This window comes from Trichechus manatus, unplaced genomic scaffold (assembly GCF_000243295.1).
Source record: "Trichechus manatus latirostris isolate Lorelei unplaced genomic scaffold, TriManLat1.0 scaffold00235, whole genome shotgun sequence".
NCBI classification, from domain to species: domain Eukaryota; kingdom Metazoa; phylum Chordata; class Mammalia; order Sirenia; family Trichechidae; genus Trichechus; species Trichechus manatus.
Window position 1 is genome coordinate 783,040 of NW_004444171.1, and position 20,258 is coordinate 803,297.

At 34.5% G+C, this 20,258-nt stretch overlaps 1 protein-coding gene across 1 annotated transcript in view; it reads right to left on the reverse strand.

The window, feature by feature from the left end:
- ZPBP (zona pellucida binding protein) overlaps positions 1–20,258 on the reverse strand; it is a 129,086-nt gene that overhangs the window by 90,251 nt on the left and 18,577 nt on the right. The window contains exons 3-4 of the mRNA XM_023743098.1: positions 13,275–13,400; positions 6,508–6,657 (exon numbers count right to left, since the gene is read on the reverse strand). Of these exons, the coding sequence (XP_023598866.1) occupies positions 6,508–6,657; positions 13,275–13,400 (276 nt within the window). The remainder of the gene's footprint in view (positions 1–6,507; positions 6,658–13,274; positions 13,401–20,258) is intronic.

The following is a 20,258-nucleotide window of genomic DNA, read 5'->3' on the forward strand; positions in this document are numbered from 1 at the left end:
TCAACATTTTGCTGGAAGTCCTACTTAGAACAATAAGACAAGAAAAAGAAATAAAGAACACCCCAATTGGTAAGGAAGAAATAAAACTATCACTATTTGCAGATGGTATGATCCTATACATAGAAAACCCCCAAAGATTCCACAAAAAAGCTACTGGACCTAAAAGAAGGATTCAGCAAAGTAGCAGGATACAAGATAAACATACAAAAATCAGTTGGATTCCTCTACACCAACAAAGAGAACTTCAAAAAGGAAATCAAGAAAGAAGTACCATTTACAATAGTTCCCCAAAACATAAAATATTTAGGAATAAATCTAACCAGGGACATAAAAGAACTATACAAAGAAAATTACAAAACACTATTGCAAGAAAACAAAACAGACCTAAATAAATGGAAAAACATACCATGCTCATGGATAGGAAGAATCACCATTGTAAAAATGTCAGTACTACCCACAGCAATCTATAGATATAATGCAATCCCCATCCAAATTCCGACAGCATTCTTTAATGAGAAACTAATCACCAACTTTATATGGAAAGTAAAGAGGCCCTAGGTAAGTAAAGTATTACTGAAGAAGAAGAATAAACTAGGAAGCCTCACACTATCTGATCTGAGAACCTACTATACTACCATGGTAGTCAAAAGAGCATGATACTGGTATAATGACAAACACATAGATCAGTGGAAGAGAGTTGAGAACCCAGACGTAAATCCGTGATCCATGAGTAGCTGATATTTCACAAAGGCCCAAAGTCCATTAAATGGGGAAAAGACAGTCTCTTGAACAAACGGTCCCGGCAAAACTCTATGTCTATTTGTAAAAAAATTAAACAGGACCCAAACCTCACACCATACACAAAAACTTACTAAAAATGGATCAAAGACATAAATATAAAACCTAAAAGTAAAAAGATCAGGATGGGGGGGGGGGCGGGAAGGACAATCCTAGTGGCCTTAATATATGGCATGAATAGAACATCAAACATAAACAAAAATGCAGAAACAGAAACAGATCAATGAATAAATAGGATCTCCTAAAAATTAAACACTTAATGTTTATCAAAAACTTTTCAAAGAGTAAACAGAGAACCTACAGACTGGGAAACAAATGTTAGCTATGTCATATCTGACAACGGTCTAATTTTTAAACTTATATAAAACTTCAACACCTCAACAACAAAAAGACAATCCAACTAAAAAAATGGGCAAAGGTATTCCTAATAAACTCTCAATAAAATAGGAATAGAAAGGAAATTCCTCAACATAATAAAGGGCATGTATACAAAACCAACAGCCAACATCATTCTCAACAGAGAGAGGCTGAAAGCACTCCCCGAGAATGGGAACAAGAAAAGGATGCCCTTTATCACCACTCCTATTTAGCATTGTGCTGGAAGTCCTAGCTGGAGCAATAAGGCAAGAAAAAGAAATAAAAGGTGTTCAAATCAGAAAGGAAGAAGTAAAACTATCCTTATTTACAGATGATATACTATACATAGAGAACCCCAAAGATTCCACATGAAAACTACTGAAACTCATAGACATATCTGGCAGAATAGCAGAATACAAAATCAACATACAAAAAGTAGAATACAAGATCAACATACAAAAATCAGCTGGATTCCTATACACCAACAAAGAGAACTTTGAAAAGGAAATCAAGAAAACAATACCATTTATAACAGCCCCTAAAAAACAAAAGACTTAGGAATAAATCTAACCAGGGATGTAAAAGACGTATACAAAGAAAATTACAAAACACTATTGCAAGAAACCAGAAAAGAACTACATAAAAGGAAAAACACATCAGGCTCATGGATAGGAAGACTCAACATGGTGAAAAAGTCAATTCTACCCAAAGCGATCTACAGCTATAATGCAATCCTGCTCCAAATACCAAAAGCATTCTTGAACAAATGGAAAAACTAATCACTGATTTATACGGAAAGGAAAGAGGCCCCAGATAAGCAAAGCATTATTGAAGAAAAAGAAGAAAGTAGGAGGCCTCACACTACCTGATCTCAGAACCTACAATACAGCCATGGTAGTCAAAACAGCCTCCTACTAGTACAACAAAAGACACAGACCAATGGAAAAGAACTGAGAACACAGATGTAAATCCATCCACCTATTGTCAGCTGATCTTTGACAAAGGGCCAAAGTTCATTAAATGGGGAAAAGACAGTCTTTTTAACAAATAGTGTTGGCATATATGGATGTCCATCTGTAAAAAAAAAAAAAGAAGCAGGACCCATAGCTCACACCATACACAAAAACTAACTCAAAATGGATCAAAGACCTAAATATGAAACCTAAAACGATAAAGATCATGAAAAAAAAAATAGGGACAATGATAGGGGCCCTAATACATGGCATAAATACAATACAAACCATAACTAACAATACACAAACACCAGAAGATAAACTAAATAACTGGGAGCTCCTAAAAATTAAACACTTATACCCATCCAAAGACTTTAGCAAAAGAATAAAAAGTGAAACTATAGACTAAGAAAAAAATCTTGGCTACAACATCTCTAAAATTTATGGAATACTTCAACATTGCAACAACAAAAAGACAAATAATGCAATTAAAAAATGGGCAAAGGATATGAACAGACACTTCAACAAAGAAGACATTCAGGCAGCTATCAGACACATGAGAAAATGCTCGCTATCACTAGCCATTAGAGAAATGCAAACCAAAACTACAATGAGGTACCATCTCACCCCAACATTACTGGCACTAATCAAAAAACAGAAACTGAAAAATGCTGGAGAGGCTGCAGAGAGACTGAAACTCTTATCCACTGCCAGTGAAATGTAAAATGGTACAAACCACTATGGAAAACAATATGGCATCTCCTTAAAAAGCTAGAAATAGAAATAGCATACAATCCAACAATCCCACTACTAGGAATATATTCTAAAGAAATAAGAGCCATCACATGAATAGACATATGCATACCCATGTTCACTGCAGCATTATTCACAATTCCAAAAGATGGAAACAACCTAAGTGCCCATCAACAGATGAATGCATAAACAAATTACAGTATATACACACAATGGAATACCATGTAACAATAAAGAACAATGACAAATCCGGGAAACATCTCACAACATGGATGAATCTGCAGGGCATTATGCTGAGTGAAATAAATCAATCACAAAAAGACAAATATTGTTATGAGTCCACTATTATAAAAACCCAAGAAAAGGTTTACACACAGGGGAAAAAAAATATTTGGTAGTTACCAGGGATGGGAGGGGGAAGGAGGGAAAATTATTAAATAGATAGAAGACTCATGTTAATACTGGTGAAGGGAAAAGCCGTACACAACATGGGGGAAGTCAGCAAAATAGGACTAAGGCATTGGAGGGCACTGAGAGGAACGCCAACAACAAAGGGCAACAACAGTAATTACTACAGCATAGGCAATCCTGCAACAATAGTTTTGCCAAACAATTTACAAACGGATACACAGGCAGATAGGTAGACCAAGAGGTGTGGGAGGGTGTAAGGGAACACAGTCACCTGTAGATATAGGTTTAGTAGTGGATATTTCTACATACATAACTGCAGGTGCTGCTTATACATTAATATAGACAATAGAGCACACAAGGGCCATAGTCAGGGCAACTTCTTACACATAACCAAACATCTCATGGGATGAAGCTCCTAGGCTCGAAGGCGAAGGACCATAGACTCGAGGGTCATCTAGGTCAACTGGCACAACACAGTTCATAAAAATAAAGTTCTGCATCCTACTTTGATGAGTAGCATCTGGGGTCTTAAAAGCTTGCAAGTAGCCATCTAAGATACATCCATTGGTCTCTTACTGTCTGGAGCAAAGGAGATGAAGAAAACCAAAAACTCAAACGAGCAATTAGTCTAAAAGACTGATGGACCACACGAACCACAGCCTACACCACCCTGAGACCAGAAAAACTAGATGGTGCCTGGCTACCTACCGACTGCCCTGACTGGGATCACCACAGAGGGTCCTGGAGAGACTGGGAGAAAAACTGTGTAACAAAAAATCAAATTCAGAAAAAAAGACTGGGCTTACTGGTCTGACAGAGACTGGAGGAACCCCCGAGACTATAGCCCTAAGACACTCTTCTGAACTAGAACTAAAGCCGTTCCTGGAGGTCACCTTTCATCAAACCATAGACAAGCCCATAAAATAAACACTAACACCTGAGAGGAATGTGCTCCTTAGAATCAATTATATGAGATCAAAAGGGCAACATCTGCCCAAAGGCAAAGATGAGAAAGCAAAAGGGATAGAAAATCACGATGAAAGGAAATGGAGAACCTAGGATGGAAGTGCGGAGAGTGCTGATACATTGTGGGGAATGAAACCAATGTTATGGGGCACTTTATGTACAAAATAGCGAATGGAAAACTAATTTGCTCTGTAAATTTTCACCTAGTACACAATAATAAATAAATAAAAACCCTTAAAATTCAACAATAAGAAAATAAACAATCGAATTACAAAATATGCAGAAGATCTGAACAGAAACCTTAAAAAAGAATGTAGACAGATGGCAAAGAAGCAAACGAAAAGATGCTCGATAGGAATTCTCATTCATTGCTGGTGGAAATGTAAAATGGCAAAGCCACTAGAGAAGACCATTTGGCAATTTCTTCCAAAACTAAACATGGGCTTACCATTCGATCCAGCAATTGTATTCCTAGGTTATTTACGTAAATGAGATGAAAACATATGTCCACATTAAAAAACCTGCACTCAAATTTTTATAGCAGCTTTATTCATAACTGCCAAAATTGGAAGCAACTAAGATGTCCTTCATATGCAAATGAATAAGCAAACTCTGGTACCTCCATACAGTTGAGTATTATTCAGCAATAAAAAGTCACTAAATTGTACATGTGAAGAATGCTGAAATGGCAAATATTTAATAATAAACATTTAATGATAAATATTTAATAATAACATATAATAATGTATCAATATTATCAGTTGTTACAAATGAACCACAGGAATGCAAGGTGTTAACAGGAGAAACAATGTGCATGGGGAAGGTGGTATATGGGAACTCGCTATACTTTCTGCACAATTTTTCTGTAAATCTAAACCTAATCTAAAAAATATATATGTAAAATAAACTTTATTTTATTTTATATATGATGTAATTACAAGTTATTTCATTTTTTCTTATAAGCCAGGGAATGGTAAATACTTTGCTCAGCACACAGAAGTCAAAAAGAAAATAACACTACATGTGGATTACATAAAATTTTAAAATTATTTAGGGTAAAAAAATCTCCATAAGGTAACGCAAAAATTAAAAAAAATAGAATGCAGCATACACCTGTTGCCATTAAGTCCATTCGGACTCATAGCGAATGCAACGTACCTGACACAAAATATCTACATAGCTCTGTATCTACATGTCTTACTAGTCATAAAGACACACACACACAGAGCTTGTGCAAACAGCAAAATTCAAACAACCCACCAATAACAAAAAAGCATATTAAAACCATGAAATACCATAATTAACCCATCAGAGTAACAAAAATTCAAAAAAAAGGCAATATTAAGAAAGTTTTAGGAACTGAGGTTCTCAAATACCACGGCAGGTGCGTAAATTGATACATTATCTGTAGGGCAGCTGGAAGAAATCTACCAAAATAACACTGTGAAAATACCCTGTAGAAGATTTTACCTTACAGAATTCATCTCGAAGAAATGCCAGGAATTTATCTTACATATATACATATAGTGTGTGTGTGTGTGCGCGTTTAATGTTTAATACAGTAGTATTTGGATAGGAGAAAAATAAAACTAAATGATCATCAGTAGATGAATGGTCAAATAAAAACTGGAATACCATGTAGTCATTAAAAAGATTAAAGAAGGTCCTGACATAGTAAAACAGAAATGAACTATATGATTTGTTTTTAAGCACAAAAAGAGCAGGTCTCCAAAACCAGAGTTCATTAAATAGTATTTTATCTTACTGGCATTTATATCACAGTGCTTCACAGTAGGATATAAAGGATAAGACTATTAACAAAATCAATTCAATTTCTCATAAAAATGTATCTTTTTTTTTTTTAATTTGATAGTGTTTTGGGGTGACAAAAGTTATCAGGAAACCACTAATAATTCTGCTATTTCTTTTGCATTCCAGCTATGAGGACCACGGTGTATTAATTTCCTAATGCTGGTGCAACAAATTACCACAAACATGATTCCTACACCTCTCCTGCTTTCATGTGTACTCAAATTTATCTGTGTACATGTCAGCATTTCCCTGAGGAAAAAGATTCTGCCCTGTTACTTATACTGTGCCCTCACCACTAATGCCTTACAGAGTGCTTTATAAAAAACAGGCATTATTATTATTATTATTATTATTAAAAGACCAGAAACGACAGTCTCTTTAACACAAGCTTGTTAAAAATACATAAACATTTAAAAACACTAAGAAACTATAAAATACAACTAAATGTACTTCTTACCATACACAAGATATTTTAGTTGAAGATTTTTAACAACTTCTTCCACAGTAGGTTTATACTCAAGGAAACAGGTGTAAACTCCACTCATAGCCTCCTCGAAGTTCTGGAATACAAGGCTTCCTGTGGTTGTTACTTGTACAGAGCTGTTTTCTAATAAAGGAGTAAGATACAGTTCTTAATTGATTAAATTACTTGAGACTGAGAAAATTACCAAAAAAAAAAAAAAATTCTAAGCAAAGTAAAACCATCAAAATTTACCTACAGAGCCAATGAAATAAGTTGGAGCATACCTAGTCATTGAGCCTGGTGCTTGCTGACAGTGGGTGCCAGGATGACCTCCTTAGTGTCACTAACCAGAGTTCATCAATTGTATGGCTGCCTAAGTGGTAACAGACTAACAATTACAAGTACATAATATGCTGCTAATCTGCTCCTTGATTTGGGAAATGCGTATATTTTCATTATTTTTTAAATGATGAGTCACATCTTCATTAAGTTTACAAACTGCATATAAAGCAGTGTACCCGGGACAAAGGTTAACCCAATATAATCAGTAACAACTAGAGATTCTTGTCACTACACATGATACTAAGCAGTAGTTAGATTATAATCTTGAGGGCTGCAGAATAAAGAGATTAGATCAAGTGACTTGTCCAAGGTCACCCAGTCACTGAGTTGATCCCATACTACTTCCACATACCTCGTTACTTAAGTATCATACTGGGAGAAAGCTGTGCTGTGTAGTGGAAAATACAATTGATTTAGAAGCATTAAGACTTGGATTTCAGGCCTAGCTCCTTCTCTCATAAACTGTGTAACCTTGGGGAAATAACTTAAACTTCCTGAAGTCTAGTTCTTTCAGTTGTAATGACAACACATCTCATAGGATTGTTTTGTATTACAAATATAATGACTGTTAAACTAATTGACAAATCTATAAATCATTAAGCAAACGTAAGTTGCTATTCTGAGAAGTCATTACCATTGCTTTGTATGAGCAAAATTCTTATTAAAACTCAGTCAGTAATTTAATACGCTATTCATTACATTTGAAAGTACTATCTCAGTAAATAACTGTCTACCTTTTTTATATTTTAAGTAAATGATATATTGCTTATAAATTTCAAGTTGAAATATTTTTTCAAAGTATGAGTGCTGTTAGCAATGAAACTTTCATTATCAACTTGCTCAATAAATATTTATTTAATTTCTACTACATTCAAAGCCCTTTTTCAGATATTGAAGGAGAAATGAATTGATGGATACACACCCATCAAGGAATTTACATACAGCACTATGCCTTGAGAACTCCCATTTCTGTATCCTAGATGAAGCTGAAAAATGTGATATAAATTTCAAATTAATTTCTATCATAATGCCTATTTTTCATGAATAACTTTTGTCAAATGATTACATGTTCATCATAACATGTTCTCTTTTCTAAAACACACTATCAGATTTCAACTATTTGCCATATTTTTCAGCAGAAACACCTCACAGTAATATGATAAAAGGTGCTTCTAAATTTGAAAGAAATATCATGCCATCAAAGAGGCTACACAATCAATGGTAATAATTTAAAATAAAATGTTCTCAAACCAGTATTATCAGTCAATAGGCACACATATACAAATGTATATGTGTGTGAGTGTGTGTGTGTTAGAATACCTACTATAATGTCAAATATTATGAGGTCCAGAAAAATTGAGGAACAATAATCTATAATAAAACATCCTCTGGCTACCTTCTTGTTTAAAAATAAAAAATGTCATCTCAGTAGCACTCTAAGCACTGAAAAGATGCCTAGGGAATTCCATACCCAATGCAAGAACCCATTCTATAATATCACTTAACAAATTGACTCTTAAGGGACTAAGTCTAAATATGAACTTCATGACGCCAAAGGCTAGGTGCTGTAAGAACTCATTCAACATCAGATATTCAATAAATAATTATCGAATTAAAGTAGGTACTTATTTTTCTTTTTCTAGACGTTGGCTTGACTATCTAAAAATTCAGAATTGGACTAGATCTCTACAAGTTCATGCCTTTGAACTCTAAAAATACATGGCAATTATTCAAGCATAATTTCATTACAGCTTATTCTTTTTAAAAATTCATTTATAGTTCTGGTTTCAGCTAAAATATAGAAAATGAATATAAGTGTTGATCCTGCCATCACAATAAGGAAAAACTAGAGAAACCGCAAATTAACTTTTTTGAACCCATCAAAGAATTGTAGTGGCAGAGCAATCAATAACCTTAACTCTGGGGAGAGACAGATGACTGCAAGTAGAAACAGGGCCCAAGCATTTGCTTCAGCTACCATATAAACTGGTAAGAAAATTTAGCTCAGTTTTTAATGAATTGCTAAAAGCCAAGTGTAGACAAGTGTGAGCATGTCAAGCCTCTAGAGGCCACAGATAAAAGGAGCTTGTACCCTTTTATTGCACTGATGGCACAGTGGTTAAGAGCTCAGCTGCTAACCAAAAGGTCAGCAGTTGGAATCCACCAGCTGCTCCTTGGAAGCCGTATGGGGCAGTTCTACTGTGTTCTATAGGGTCACTAAGAATTAGAATCGACTTGAGGGCAACAAGTTTCGTTTTTCAGTTTGTAGGCTTTTCCTGCACAAACACCACCAAGTGGTATTTTTTTATGATGCTGGCTAGCCAAGGACCATGGCAGTCTTGCCAAAACTCCCCTCATACCCATTTCCGCTATCTCTTATAAGGAAAAAAGCTTTACAGAGAGAAAAAAGAAAAGAAAAACAAAATGTCTCCTTAGAGCACTGGTGGAAAGCAATGCAGTTGAAGAAGGAAACATGCTAAAATAAAATAAAAATTTTAAAAAAAGCCTTATCCCAGAGAAAGAGGCAGGAAGCAGTGATAGGTCCAGCACTCAAGTTGGAAGAGAGGGAGGAATTCCAATCGTGAAGGTCACAACACCAAAACCCAGGTACACAATGTATGCCAAAGACTGAGGTTTTATCAGAACATTAGAGAATGCCCCTCTCTCCTAACTGCCCACCACTAATAAGAAGCTAGTAAAAATAACAGTGAAATAAAGGGAGACACCTAGGCCAAGAAAAAATTAGACACTGAAGAAAATAATTTCTGATAAACCAGCCTACAGCTTAAACAAAAGATTTCACTAAGGATATCTGAAGCCTTCAATACACTAAAACAGCCACAGCAACACCAGCATCAAACCCAGACCAACTTGTGACTAGAGAACTAGAGGCTAAGAGGAAAAAAAGTTTTTTATGTCAAAGCATAAAAACCTCAATATCCACTGTCTTATTCAAGATGCCCAATTTTAACAAAATTTACAAGGCATCTGAAAAGGCAAGAAATGACATGTTTTCAACATACCAAGCAATGCACAAGACCAGACTTTTATATGACATAGATGTTAGAAATATCAGACAGTTAATTTAAAATAACTATGACTAATAGGTTAAAGGCTCCAATGGAAATATAGACAACATACAAGACTATATGGGTAATTTTAGTAGAGAGATTGAAAATACAAGAAAGAATCAAGTGGAAATGCTGGAACTAAAAACAAAAAGAAAGAAATGCTACAGTAACACAGATGAAGAATGCCTTTAGTGGGCCCATAAACAGACTTTACACAACCAAGGTAAGAATCAGTGAACCTAAAGATATGTCCAAATGAAATTAGCCAAATTCAAGCATGAAAAGAAAAAAAAGTGAAGGGGTGAGGGAAGCATCCAAAAACTGTGGGACAATATGAAACTGTATTACAGAAGTGTGATTAGAATCCCAGAAGAAGAGAGACAGAAAAGGACAGAAGAAATATTTGAAGATATAATTGCTGAGAATTTCCAAAAACTAAAGACAGACAACAAGCTACAGATCCAAGAAGTTCCCAAAACCAAGCAAGATGAATACAAAAAAAAAAACCTATGCATATCATTTTCAAATAGCTGAAAATGAAAGATAATTTGTAAGGCAGCTGGGGGAAAAAAAAAGAACTACTGCCTACAAAGGGACAAGAATAAGGATTCTGACTACTTCTCATTAGAAACTATACGCAAGAATATGTAATGAAACCTTCAGAGTGTTGAAGAAAAGAAAAAAAAAATTGCAAACCCAGAATTCTACAACCAGGAAAAGAAAAAGATGAGCAAATAAACTACAAAGCAAATGAAGAAAGGAAACAATGAAGATAGAATCAGAAATCAATGAAATTGAAAACAGAAATAGAACAGAGGAAAATCAACAAAACCAAAAGCTGGTCCTTTGAAAATACTGATAATATCAAATTGTTACAGCTGTGGACAGAGAAGCCAAAAAAAGAAAGAACATACAACAAATAAGAGAAATGACCAAGGGCACATCACCACAGATCCTAAATACATTCAAAAGATAATAAGGAAATATTACAAACTTTATGACTTTAATCCAATAAGTTGAAAAAAATTCAAGAAGCTGTATGAATTACTTGAAAGATATAAACTACCGAAGTTCACAAATAACAAGAAGAGGAAATCCTATTCCTATTATAGATTGTATCTAGGAACTCTGAAGCGAACTTCAAAGACACAGGACTTCAGGAAGATCCCTTATTCTCTCAATTTCTCAATTTCCCCACATATAACAATGGAGGAAATGGCATCTCAACTGCAAAGGGTTGTTGTGAAGATTAAATTATTAATATATTTAAATTTCTTAGCTACAGTGTAAATATTACATGTGTTTGCTATTATTCATATTTTTATGAAAGTCAACACCAAAAATACTCCTAAGATATACTCTGTTGGAATACATATATATGCAGTAAATGCATCAAGAAAATCAAGGGAATAATATTGTAGAAGTCTAGGATAGTGTTTACCTGAGGGGGATTTGTGGACAAAGGGATGGGATTTTAAAACAACATTTTGAAAGGTATTGATAATGGTATATCCATCTTAATTTGTGTACTAGGTTCAAGGATGTTTGTTGTACTGTTGTGATTCATAACTTGTATATATCATATATATAGGTATAAATAAGATGCTTCATAATAAAATGATACAGTAGAGTAAAATATAATCTAATCTATCATCTCACGTTTAAAAAAAAAACATAAGGGTGGGTTACAGGAGAAAGCTGAACTTTTGCGTTTATATATTCTTATCTATGTTTGCAAGAATGTTTTTAAGAAGTGGAAAAGTCCACACATCAAAAAGTTAAATCATTTCTTACTAGTTAAGCTAAACTACTGTTTAGTTTTAAGAAGACTTCAGGGGATATATTTGGTTTAGGGTTTAAAGATTATCTCAAGGCAATAGTTGCAGGGGTTCATCCAGCCTCCATGGCCAGTTTAACTAATTTAAAAATGTCTGCCGTGAGCATTATGCTCTTTTAAGAACTATATATGTATTCCAATAGAGTACATCTTAGGAGTATTTTTGGTGTAAATGCATGCTAAATGATTCACTTCAAGGAGCCACTGTCTTGACGTAAAGTGTAGAATAACTCTTTAAAGTCTGAGCTATTTTGTAATAAATATAAACACAGGAATTTACAATAGGGATCCTTCAATTATATAAAAATGTGAATTAAAATATAATACAAAATAAATATTTCCTATGAATTCTTTTGGTATGTCCTTGAATAAATATGCTGTTTTTCTTCGTTCAAGGTAATAAACCTGTAGGTTTTCATCCACAGGCACTACTTCAAAATACCAAAAAGGCTGAGGAAAAAACAAAAAAACAGCACAGTAAAGAAAAAATTCCTCAGAGAATACACAAAAACAACAAGGTGTTTCATTCAACGTATCTTTAGGAAGAAAATTCATCAATCTTGATTTTTAGCGAGGCTGAAAGAAAAACAGCTAGGCTAATTTGTATTTTTCAAACTATACTGTAAAAGTAAATCTGCTTTTAGCAAATGAAAAACTACAATAAAAGTAAAATATTCATTTCAGAATAACAATAGGAAAGTTTAACCAAACCAGCCACACCAACAGTAATCTCTACCGGGAAAAAGCAGCTTTGTGAGAATAAGGACTTGTTTTCTCAAAAACCTAAAAACCGTAAAGCTACCATTCAAGTGTGTCTCAAATTCATTTTTTTTTTCATGTGGATAAACCCAAGTGCTATGTTTCTTTATTCATAACCAAATCATTAATAATATTAATAGACAACCACTGTCAATCCATGTAGTATATTTAAAAGCAAGCTTTAATACTAAAGTAACTAGGTTAAATTTAGCTATTTGTTTCAAATTGAATAATAATTCTTAAATTGAATTACAAATATAATCCATATTGTCTGGTCAGAATTTTAGACAGAAAAATGTAAATCAAAACATATAATAACAATAAAGTCTCAAATTGTCCCTATGTGGGGCTATATAAAACCATACTTATAAATCCATGGCTCCAAGTGCTCATTCGTTACGTTTTATAAAATCCAGATTCCCTTTGTTTTTTCATATATACTTGGCTAGCAAAAGTCTAACTAACTAAAATGATTTTCTGAACTTTAAACAAAATAACTTTTTTTGAAATATAGATGCATATCAAACTCTCCAAACAGTTCATTCTTCTACATTATCTCTATTTATTTCAAATTAAAATATGGGGAAAAAAATGGTAACACCAGCTACATTGTTATATTCTAACTCCAACAGGAAACTGTAGAAAAAAGTAGAGGGAATGGATAAGTGTTAATGAAATAAAAATCTTCTTTTTGTTCTGAATACATTTTAGATACATCAATTTAATTATGACAATTGAAACAAAATCCTTACCTGAAATGATTTTACCTCTCGGCCCATACCATTGGTAGGATGGATCTATCAGTTCTGCGTTTCGCAGTTGTTGGGTTGCACATAACAAATGTGGACTTCTTTGATGGAGCATGACATATACTTTCACTGAAAATACAACATTAAAATGTTCCAATAATATTTTATGTTCATTCTTTCTATAATGCTTTACATTTTTGTAGGTTAGGTTACATATTTTGATAGGTTTTCTTTGTATTACTGCTCCTATTGAACTAAGTCTCATTACTTCTATGTAGATAACATTAAAAATATACATATCTGCATTGTATATATGTATGTTCTCAACTTGAAAATAATAAGCTTCTTTTTGTTTTTTTTATTCAGAGCTCACTTAGACTAACCAATTTTATTTTCAGAATACTACTTTAATTACGAAGTATTAAGATAATTCTACATTTAGATTTAATCTACTCTGTTTTACAAAGCCAAATCTGAAAGTAACTGATAAATGTGTTTAGCTTAAAAGAATACTACATTATTCACAGTGATGTAGCACAATTTTCTGGATAAATATTACAATGTGATTAAAAGTCAATAAATATGTGCTTTGATTGATTTTAAATACAGTAGTCCCCCCTTATTTAAATACAGTAGTCCCCCCTTATCCACGGGGGATACGTTCAAGACTTCCTGTGGATGCCAGAAACCTCAGATAGTACGAAACCCCACACATACTATGATTTGTTCTATATATATACCTATGATAAAGTTTAATTTATAAAGGTACAGTAGATTATCAACAATAATAAAATAGAACAATTATAACAATATACTGTAATAAAAGTTATATGAATGATGGAACAGAACAGCATGAGATTTCATCATGCTATGCACTCATTTAACATTTTCAAACCATGGATGACCATGAGTAACTGAAACCATGGAAAGGGAAACCAGCGACAAGCGGTGGGGCTACCATACTAAGCATTTTGTTCCATTTGTCTTTAAAATTTAAAGAATTCTCATAAGTGGACAAGCAAAAATAACATTCTAAAGGAAATACAAAATGAGCACAGTGAAGATTCCATTAATATACTTTTGAGCTTACTCATAAGGAAGCTTTCAGAAAAGTTCCAACAAATCGTCAGAAATGTAATGGCAACATTTCATTGATTCACCATATTTGAAGATTAGTGTGACCAAGTAAAATAAAATCTATTTTTGAGAATCAAAATAAAATAATCTCTAAAGAATTGCTTCTAAAGTTTTACCATAAAGTATGATGTTTTTAGGTAGACATCCCTCATAGGATTAAGAAAAGTTCCCTCTATTCTTAGTTGGCTTATTTTTTATCATAAATTGTTGAAATTTAACAAATACTTTTACTATACCAATTAAGATGAATTTTTTTTCTTCTTGAATATTTTAATAAAATGCTTGACATTAACAGATTGCCCTCCTAGAATAAACCTAATTGGTCATGCTTTTTTACCTAAACACTTCTGGATTCAATTTGCAAATATTTTTCTTCAGATATTTGCATCTGTGTTCCCAAATTTAACTGATGTATAATTTTTTTCTTGTACTATCTTTTGTCCTTTTCCAATTTCATTACTGAAGCTGTTATTTACTATTTATTATTAAGGTAAGCATCTAAGTTTATAATGGACTCATAAAATGAAACGTGCAGATGTTATTCTAAAAAATTTCTCTGAAAGGTCATACACAGGATTTTTGTTTTCTTTTTCCCTTAGAAAACGTATAGTCTACTGGGAGGAGTAGGAAAACAAATTTGTGACTACCAAGAACTGATTATTAGTCTACTCAGTGATTTAATAAAGTCTTTTAGAAATTTACATTTTATGCAGAATCATCCATTTCAAATGTTCAGAATATTAACTTACGCTTTTTAAACTTTCACCATATCTTTAGTTATTGATAATGTTTATTTGTACTTTATTCTCTCATAATAAATTTTGCCAAAAGTTTGTCTATTAACTGTTGAAAAGACAGCTTTTGTTGTATTGAACCTCTTTACTTTGTCTCTTTTATTAACATCTGCTCTTGTTTCTCTTCTTTCCTACTTTTCTTCAGTTTACAAGTCTCTTATTTTCTCTACCTTCTTTTAAAAATGCTTACCCCAACAATTTCCACTGCTTAGAATGACTTACAGGTCATCCTTTCTATGATCTCTCTTTTACATGTATCTTAAAAAAAACCAAAACTGTTGCCATAGTCAGTTCTGACTCATAGTGACCCTACAGGACACAGCAGAACTGCCCCATAGGGTTTCTAAGGCTTTAAATCTTTACAGAAGCAGACTGGCATATCTTTCTCCAACAGGGCGGCTGGTGTGTTCAAATTGCTGATCTTCTGGTTAACAGCCAAGCGCTTAACCACTGCACTATGAGGGCTACTTACATATATCTTACTACATCTTTTTCACATGCTTTGACCTTATCACGTCAAACTACTCAGATCCCTAAAGCAGTGAACCTCACCTCTCCTTTGTGGTTTTACTCATGTAACTACCTAAATGTCTCCTCCTATTTGGAGTCTCAACAACAACATACCCTTTTTGTTCTGGCTTCTTTGACAGTTCAAGTGGCCCCAGCCACTACTATTCCCTTCTCTCTCCCCCACTAAACTCTGTACATATTTCAATCACAGCAAATATAAGTAAACCAGCCAGATTTCCTAAAGGAAGCTCAACATACAATAATAAACGATATTCTTCTATATCAAAAATAATGAATTAAAGTATAATAGAAAATAAGACAGTATTTTTGGGAACAATTAACAGGTATTAATCTATAATCAAACAAAACCTTTATGGAGAACATTTTTAGCCTGTACCAAAAGATATAAAATTAGACCACAATGCCATAACAATGAAAGGGTAGACTTACTTTGTAGATACCAATTTACACCCATATTTGAGGTCTATAGTCAACAGAGTTGCAAGTAGAATCCCAACACAATTTTTTAATAAACTCAGAAATACTTATTCTAAAATGTGTTCGGAATACTAAAGATTCATTAAGTAGCTAATTCAATAAAATAAAAGCAAAGAGAAGAAATGTTATTAAAATATATTACAAAGTTACATTAATAGGGTGGTCTAGTGTAGGAAAAAAGCAATAAACGGAAAAGAGCAGTGAGTCTAGAAGAAAAATCAGATAGGTATAAAAAATTGCTATATGATGAAGGTAGCACGCTGAATTACTGGAGAAATTATAGGTTATTAACAAATAGTGTTAGAAAAAATATAACACTTGTCTTAGTCATCTAGTGCTGCTCTAACAGAAATACCACAAGTGGATGGCTTTAACAAAGAGAAGTTCATTTTCTCACAGTCCAGTAGGTTACAAGTCCAAATTCATTCTGTCAGCTCCAGGAGAAGGCTTTGTCTCTCAGTCGGCTCTGGAGGAAGGTCCTTGTGATGAATCAGTCTTCCTTTGGTCTGGGAGCATCTCAGCGCAGGAACCTCAGGTCCAAAAGACATGCTCTGCTCCTGGCACTGCTTTCTTGGTGGCATGAGGTTTCCATGTCTCTGCTCGCCTCTCTCTTTTATATTTCAAAAGAGATTGGCTTAAGACACTATCCAATCTTGTAGACCTCATCAATATAACCTCATCATAGTGATAGAGTTTACAACACATAAGGAAATCACATTAGATTACAAAATGGTACACAATCATACAATACTGGGAATCATGACTCACACATTTTTGGGGGGGACATAATTCAATCCATTATACCACTCTATACACAAAGATGAAATTATGTGTATACCTCACACCATAATAAAAAATAAATTCCAGATAGACCAAAAACATAAAGGCAAAATCATATCAGTTTTAAACAACATGTAAAATTCCTTTATGACTTTGGGATATAAGTAATATCTTTGTCTTTGGGATATAAAGGGATGTTTCTTAACGCAAAAAACACATATGTATAAACAAAAATATTAAACTCAACTTCTAAAACATTAGCAATTTCTTTTCAATCCTATGTATCACAGACAAAGTTAACAGATTTGACAGCTGGGGGATGATATCTGCAAACAGTATAATCAATGAAAACTTAATAACTGAAATATATAAATAATATTCAAGGTATGCCTTAGCAAACATCAAGAAAAAGTCAAAGATAACAATGCCAGGTTAGCAAAAATCAAAAAGTTAGAAAATATTTAGTGCTGGTGAGGATGTCAGAATAGATACAGACATGACATACAAAATGGTATTCACTATACACACGAGGAAAAGAAAAAGAAAAAAAAATGAATTACTTGGAAGTGCAACAAAGATGTAAATGAATATTTATTGAAAGAATGCAAACACAGGTGAATGAAAATTGAAGACCAACTGAACAGAAAAGATTAAGTAAAAGGTTAAAACAAAGATCACAGAATATAAAAGGGACAGACATAGACAAATAATGAGACCTTACATTTTACAAGGAACTGAAGAAATTCCAGGCAAGAAAAATCAGTCAGTCAGCATTTTGGGGGCCACAACCAATAAAATATCATATAATAATCTACTATGTGATGTAAGAATTATATACTGAATTGAAAAACAATAATCCATTTTTAAGATCAAGTTTAATCTTACACAATACAATAAAAAAATAAAGAAGAAAATTAGTTAAGATCAGCAGTTAAGGGGACTTCCGGCACCATGGCACTCTAGGCAGAAGCACCACACAGTCTCTCCACAGCAAAGATCCGAAAAACTAAGCTAAACAAAGAAAACAGCAATCCTGAAACCCTAAAACATCAAATGAAAAGATAAAGAACTCAACGAAGCACCAAATGGAGTGAGAAAAATGACAGAGAACGGACAGCGAGGAGACGTTCATGCGGAGGTCCCCTATCAGCTAACGCAGCACGGATCTGCCATATTGGACTTCTATCAGAGACCAGCAAATAGGGGGTATGAGAAAGCAGCTTCACAGAGCTTCCAGCAGGAGACAGAACAACTGGTAATTTGCGAAATATGCTTTCCCATCCCCCACCCTTCTTCACCCCCACTAGGCTTCCTCTGCTTCCCGCGGCCACAGTCTCTTGGCTGGGAAGCACTGGCTGCTTGGATTCCACCCACCCGCACTGGCCAACTCCCTGAGTGCCAATTTTTGGCTGCTGGTGTTGCTATTTTCCATTTCTTTTGATTTCTTCCTACCTCTTACCACTTCCCCCTCCTTTTGCTCAAATACCTGGCTCCGTGCACCATCTTTGCTTCTTCGTAAGGAGCTGTGGAGCTCCGTTAAGAGTGTGGAACTGCTTCCTGGTCTGGGCTGTCACACTGGTGGGATCCCGGGGCTTTTGTCTGTTTGTTTTGAGTTATTGGTTTGTTTTCTTTTTCTTTTCTCGAGTTGGGAGCCCGTTCCAGCCAGGCAGTGCTATGCAGCTTGGGACCTACCCCCTCAGCTTGTGCAGACACAAAGAGGGATCCCTGAGGGCATTTCATTCTTCGTGGTTTTTTTGTTTGTTTTTTTGAGGGGCTTTTCTTGTTCTTTTTTTTTTTTAATTGTTTTGTTGTCTTTTCCCGCTTTTTCCCTTTTTGTCTTTCTTCATTACCTAGTTTCTTGTCTCTCTCTACCTTCCTTCTCTTCCTGTCCCCTGAATACCTGGCACTGAATACCTCTATGCCTTCTAGCCAGGCTGTACCACAACACCTGGGAAAAACTTCCCCAGACCCCATAGCCACACTGGTGGTATCCCTGGGAGCTTTGCTGTTCTTTTCTCTTTCTAATTTTTATTTATTCATTCTTTACTTTTCTTTTTTTTCCCTCTTCTTCCCCTTTCTGTTTTTCTCCATTTCATAGTCTCTCATCTATACACTGCAATGGCAAGATCCCCTAGAACTCTTTTTGTTTGTATGTTTTTGGCTCCTGTTCCTCTCTCCTCTCTTCCATATCCATGTTAGCTCCACACATCACAATCTCCCCCCTCCATCCTACCTACCTGCACCGTCCACTTAACATCACACAACCAAGCAGCACAGGCATGGCATACCGGAACCTGCCCTAAACTGAGTACCAACCCGCTCTGGGGGCTGTAGTAAGTGCCACAAACAACCCATCCCATCAATTCCTCTTCAGCTAGACCTGCCCTGCTGTACCATATCTGAGCTAATGACCCTGCCAACCGGAGAAGGAAGTAAAAAGTATCGTGCCCACAGACAAGCAAACAACAAAGAACACACAGCCTGCCTGCTCAGACATAGCCAAATAAAAATAAAAGGAAAAAACAAACCAATCTACAATCAATAAATGAGAAAAATAACCACTGAATGCCCCCAAAACAGCAGACAATATCAAAACATACACAAAAACAGGACAGGATGGTTCCAGTAGGCATCCAAAATAAAACACCAGGTGAATTTCCAGGAGAAGAAAAGGCACTAGAACTACCTGATAGGGAATTCAAGTCTTTAATATTCAGAATTATCCAAGAGTTGAAGCAAAAGGCAGACAAAAATGATGAAAAAATTGACAAATTCATGGAAAAGGTAGATGAATTCATGGAAAATACAGACAAAAAATGGAAGAATTCAGGAAAATCATGCAGGAACAAAATGCCAAAATAAATTCACAACTAGAAATTATACAAAAATGACAGTCAGAAATCCAAAAGATAAACAACAAGATCTCAGAAATGGACAGTGTCATGGAAAGGTTGAGGAGCAGATTTCAAACAGTGGAAGACAGGATCAGCAGAATTGAAGACAAACACTTGGATACAACTCTGTTCGAGGAAAACTCAGAAAAAAAGAACAAAGAAAAATGAAGAGACCTTGAGAATTATGTGGGATACAATCAAAAGCAAAAATCTACAAGTGATCAGAGTTCCAAAACTGGGGGAGAAAACAGAAAACACAGAGAGGATCACTGAAGAACAGCTGACAGAAAACTTCCCCAATATCATGAAAGATGAAAAGCTGGCCATCCAAGAAGCTCAACGAACCCCATATAGGAGAGACCCCAAAAGAAAAT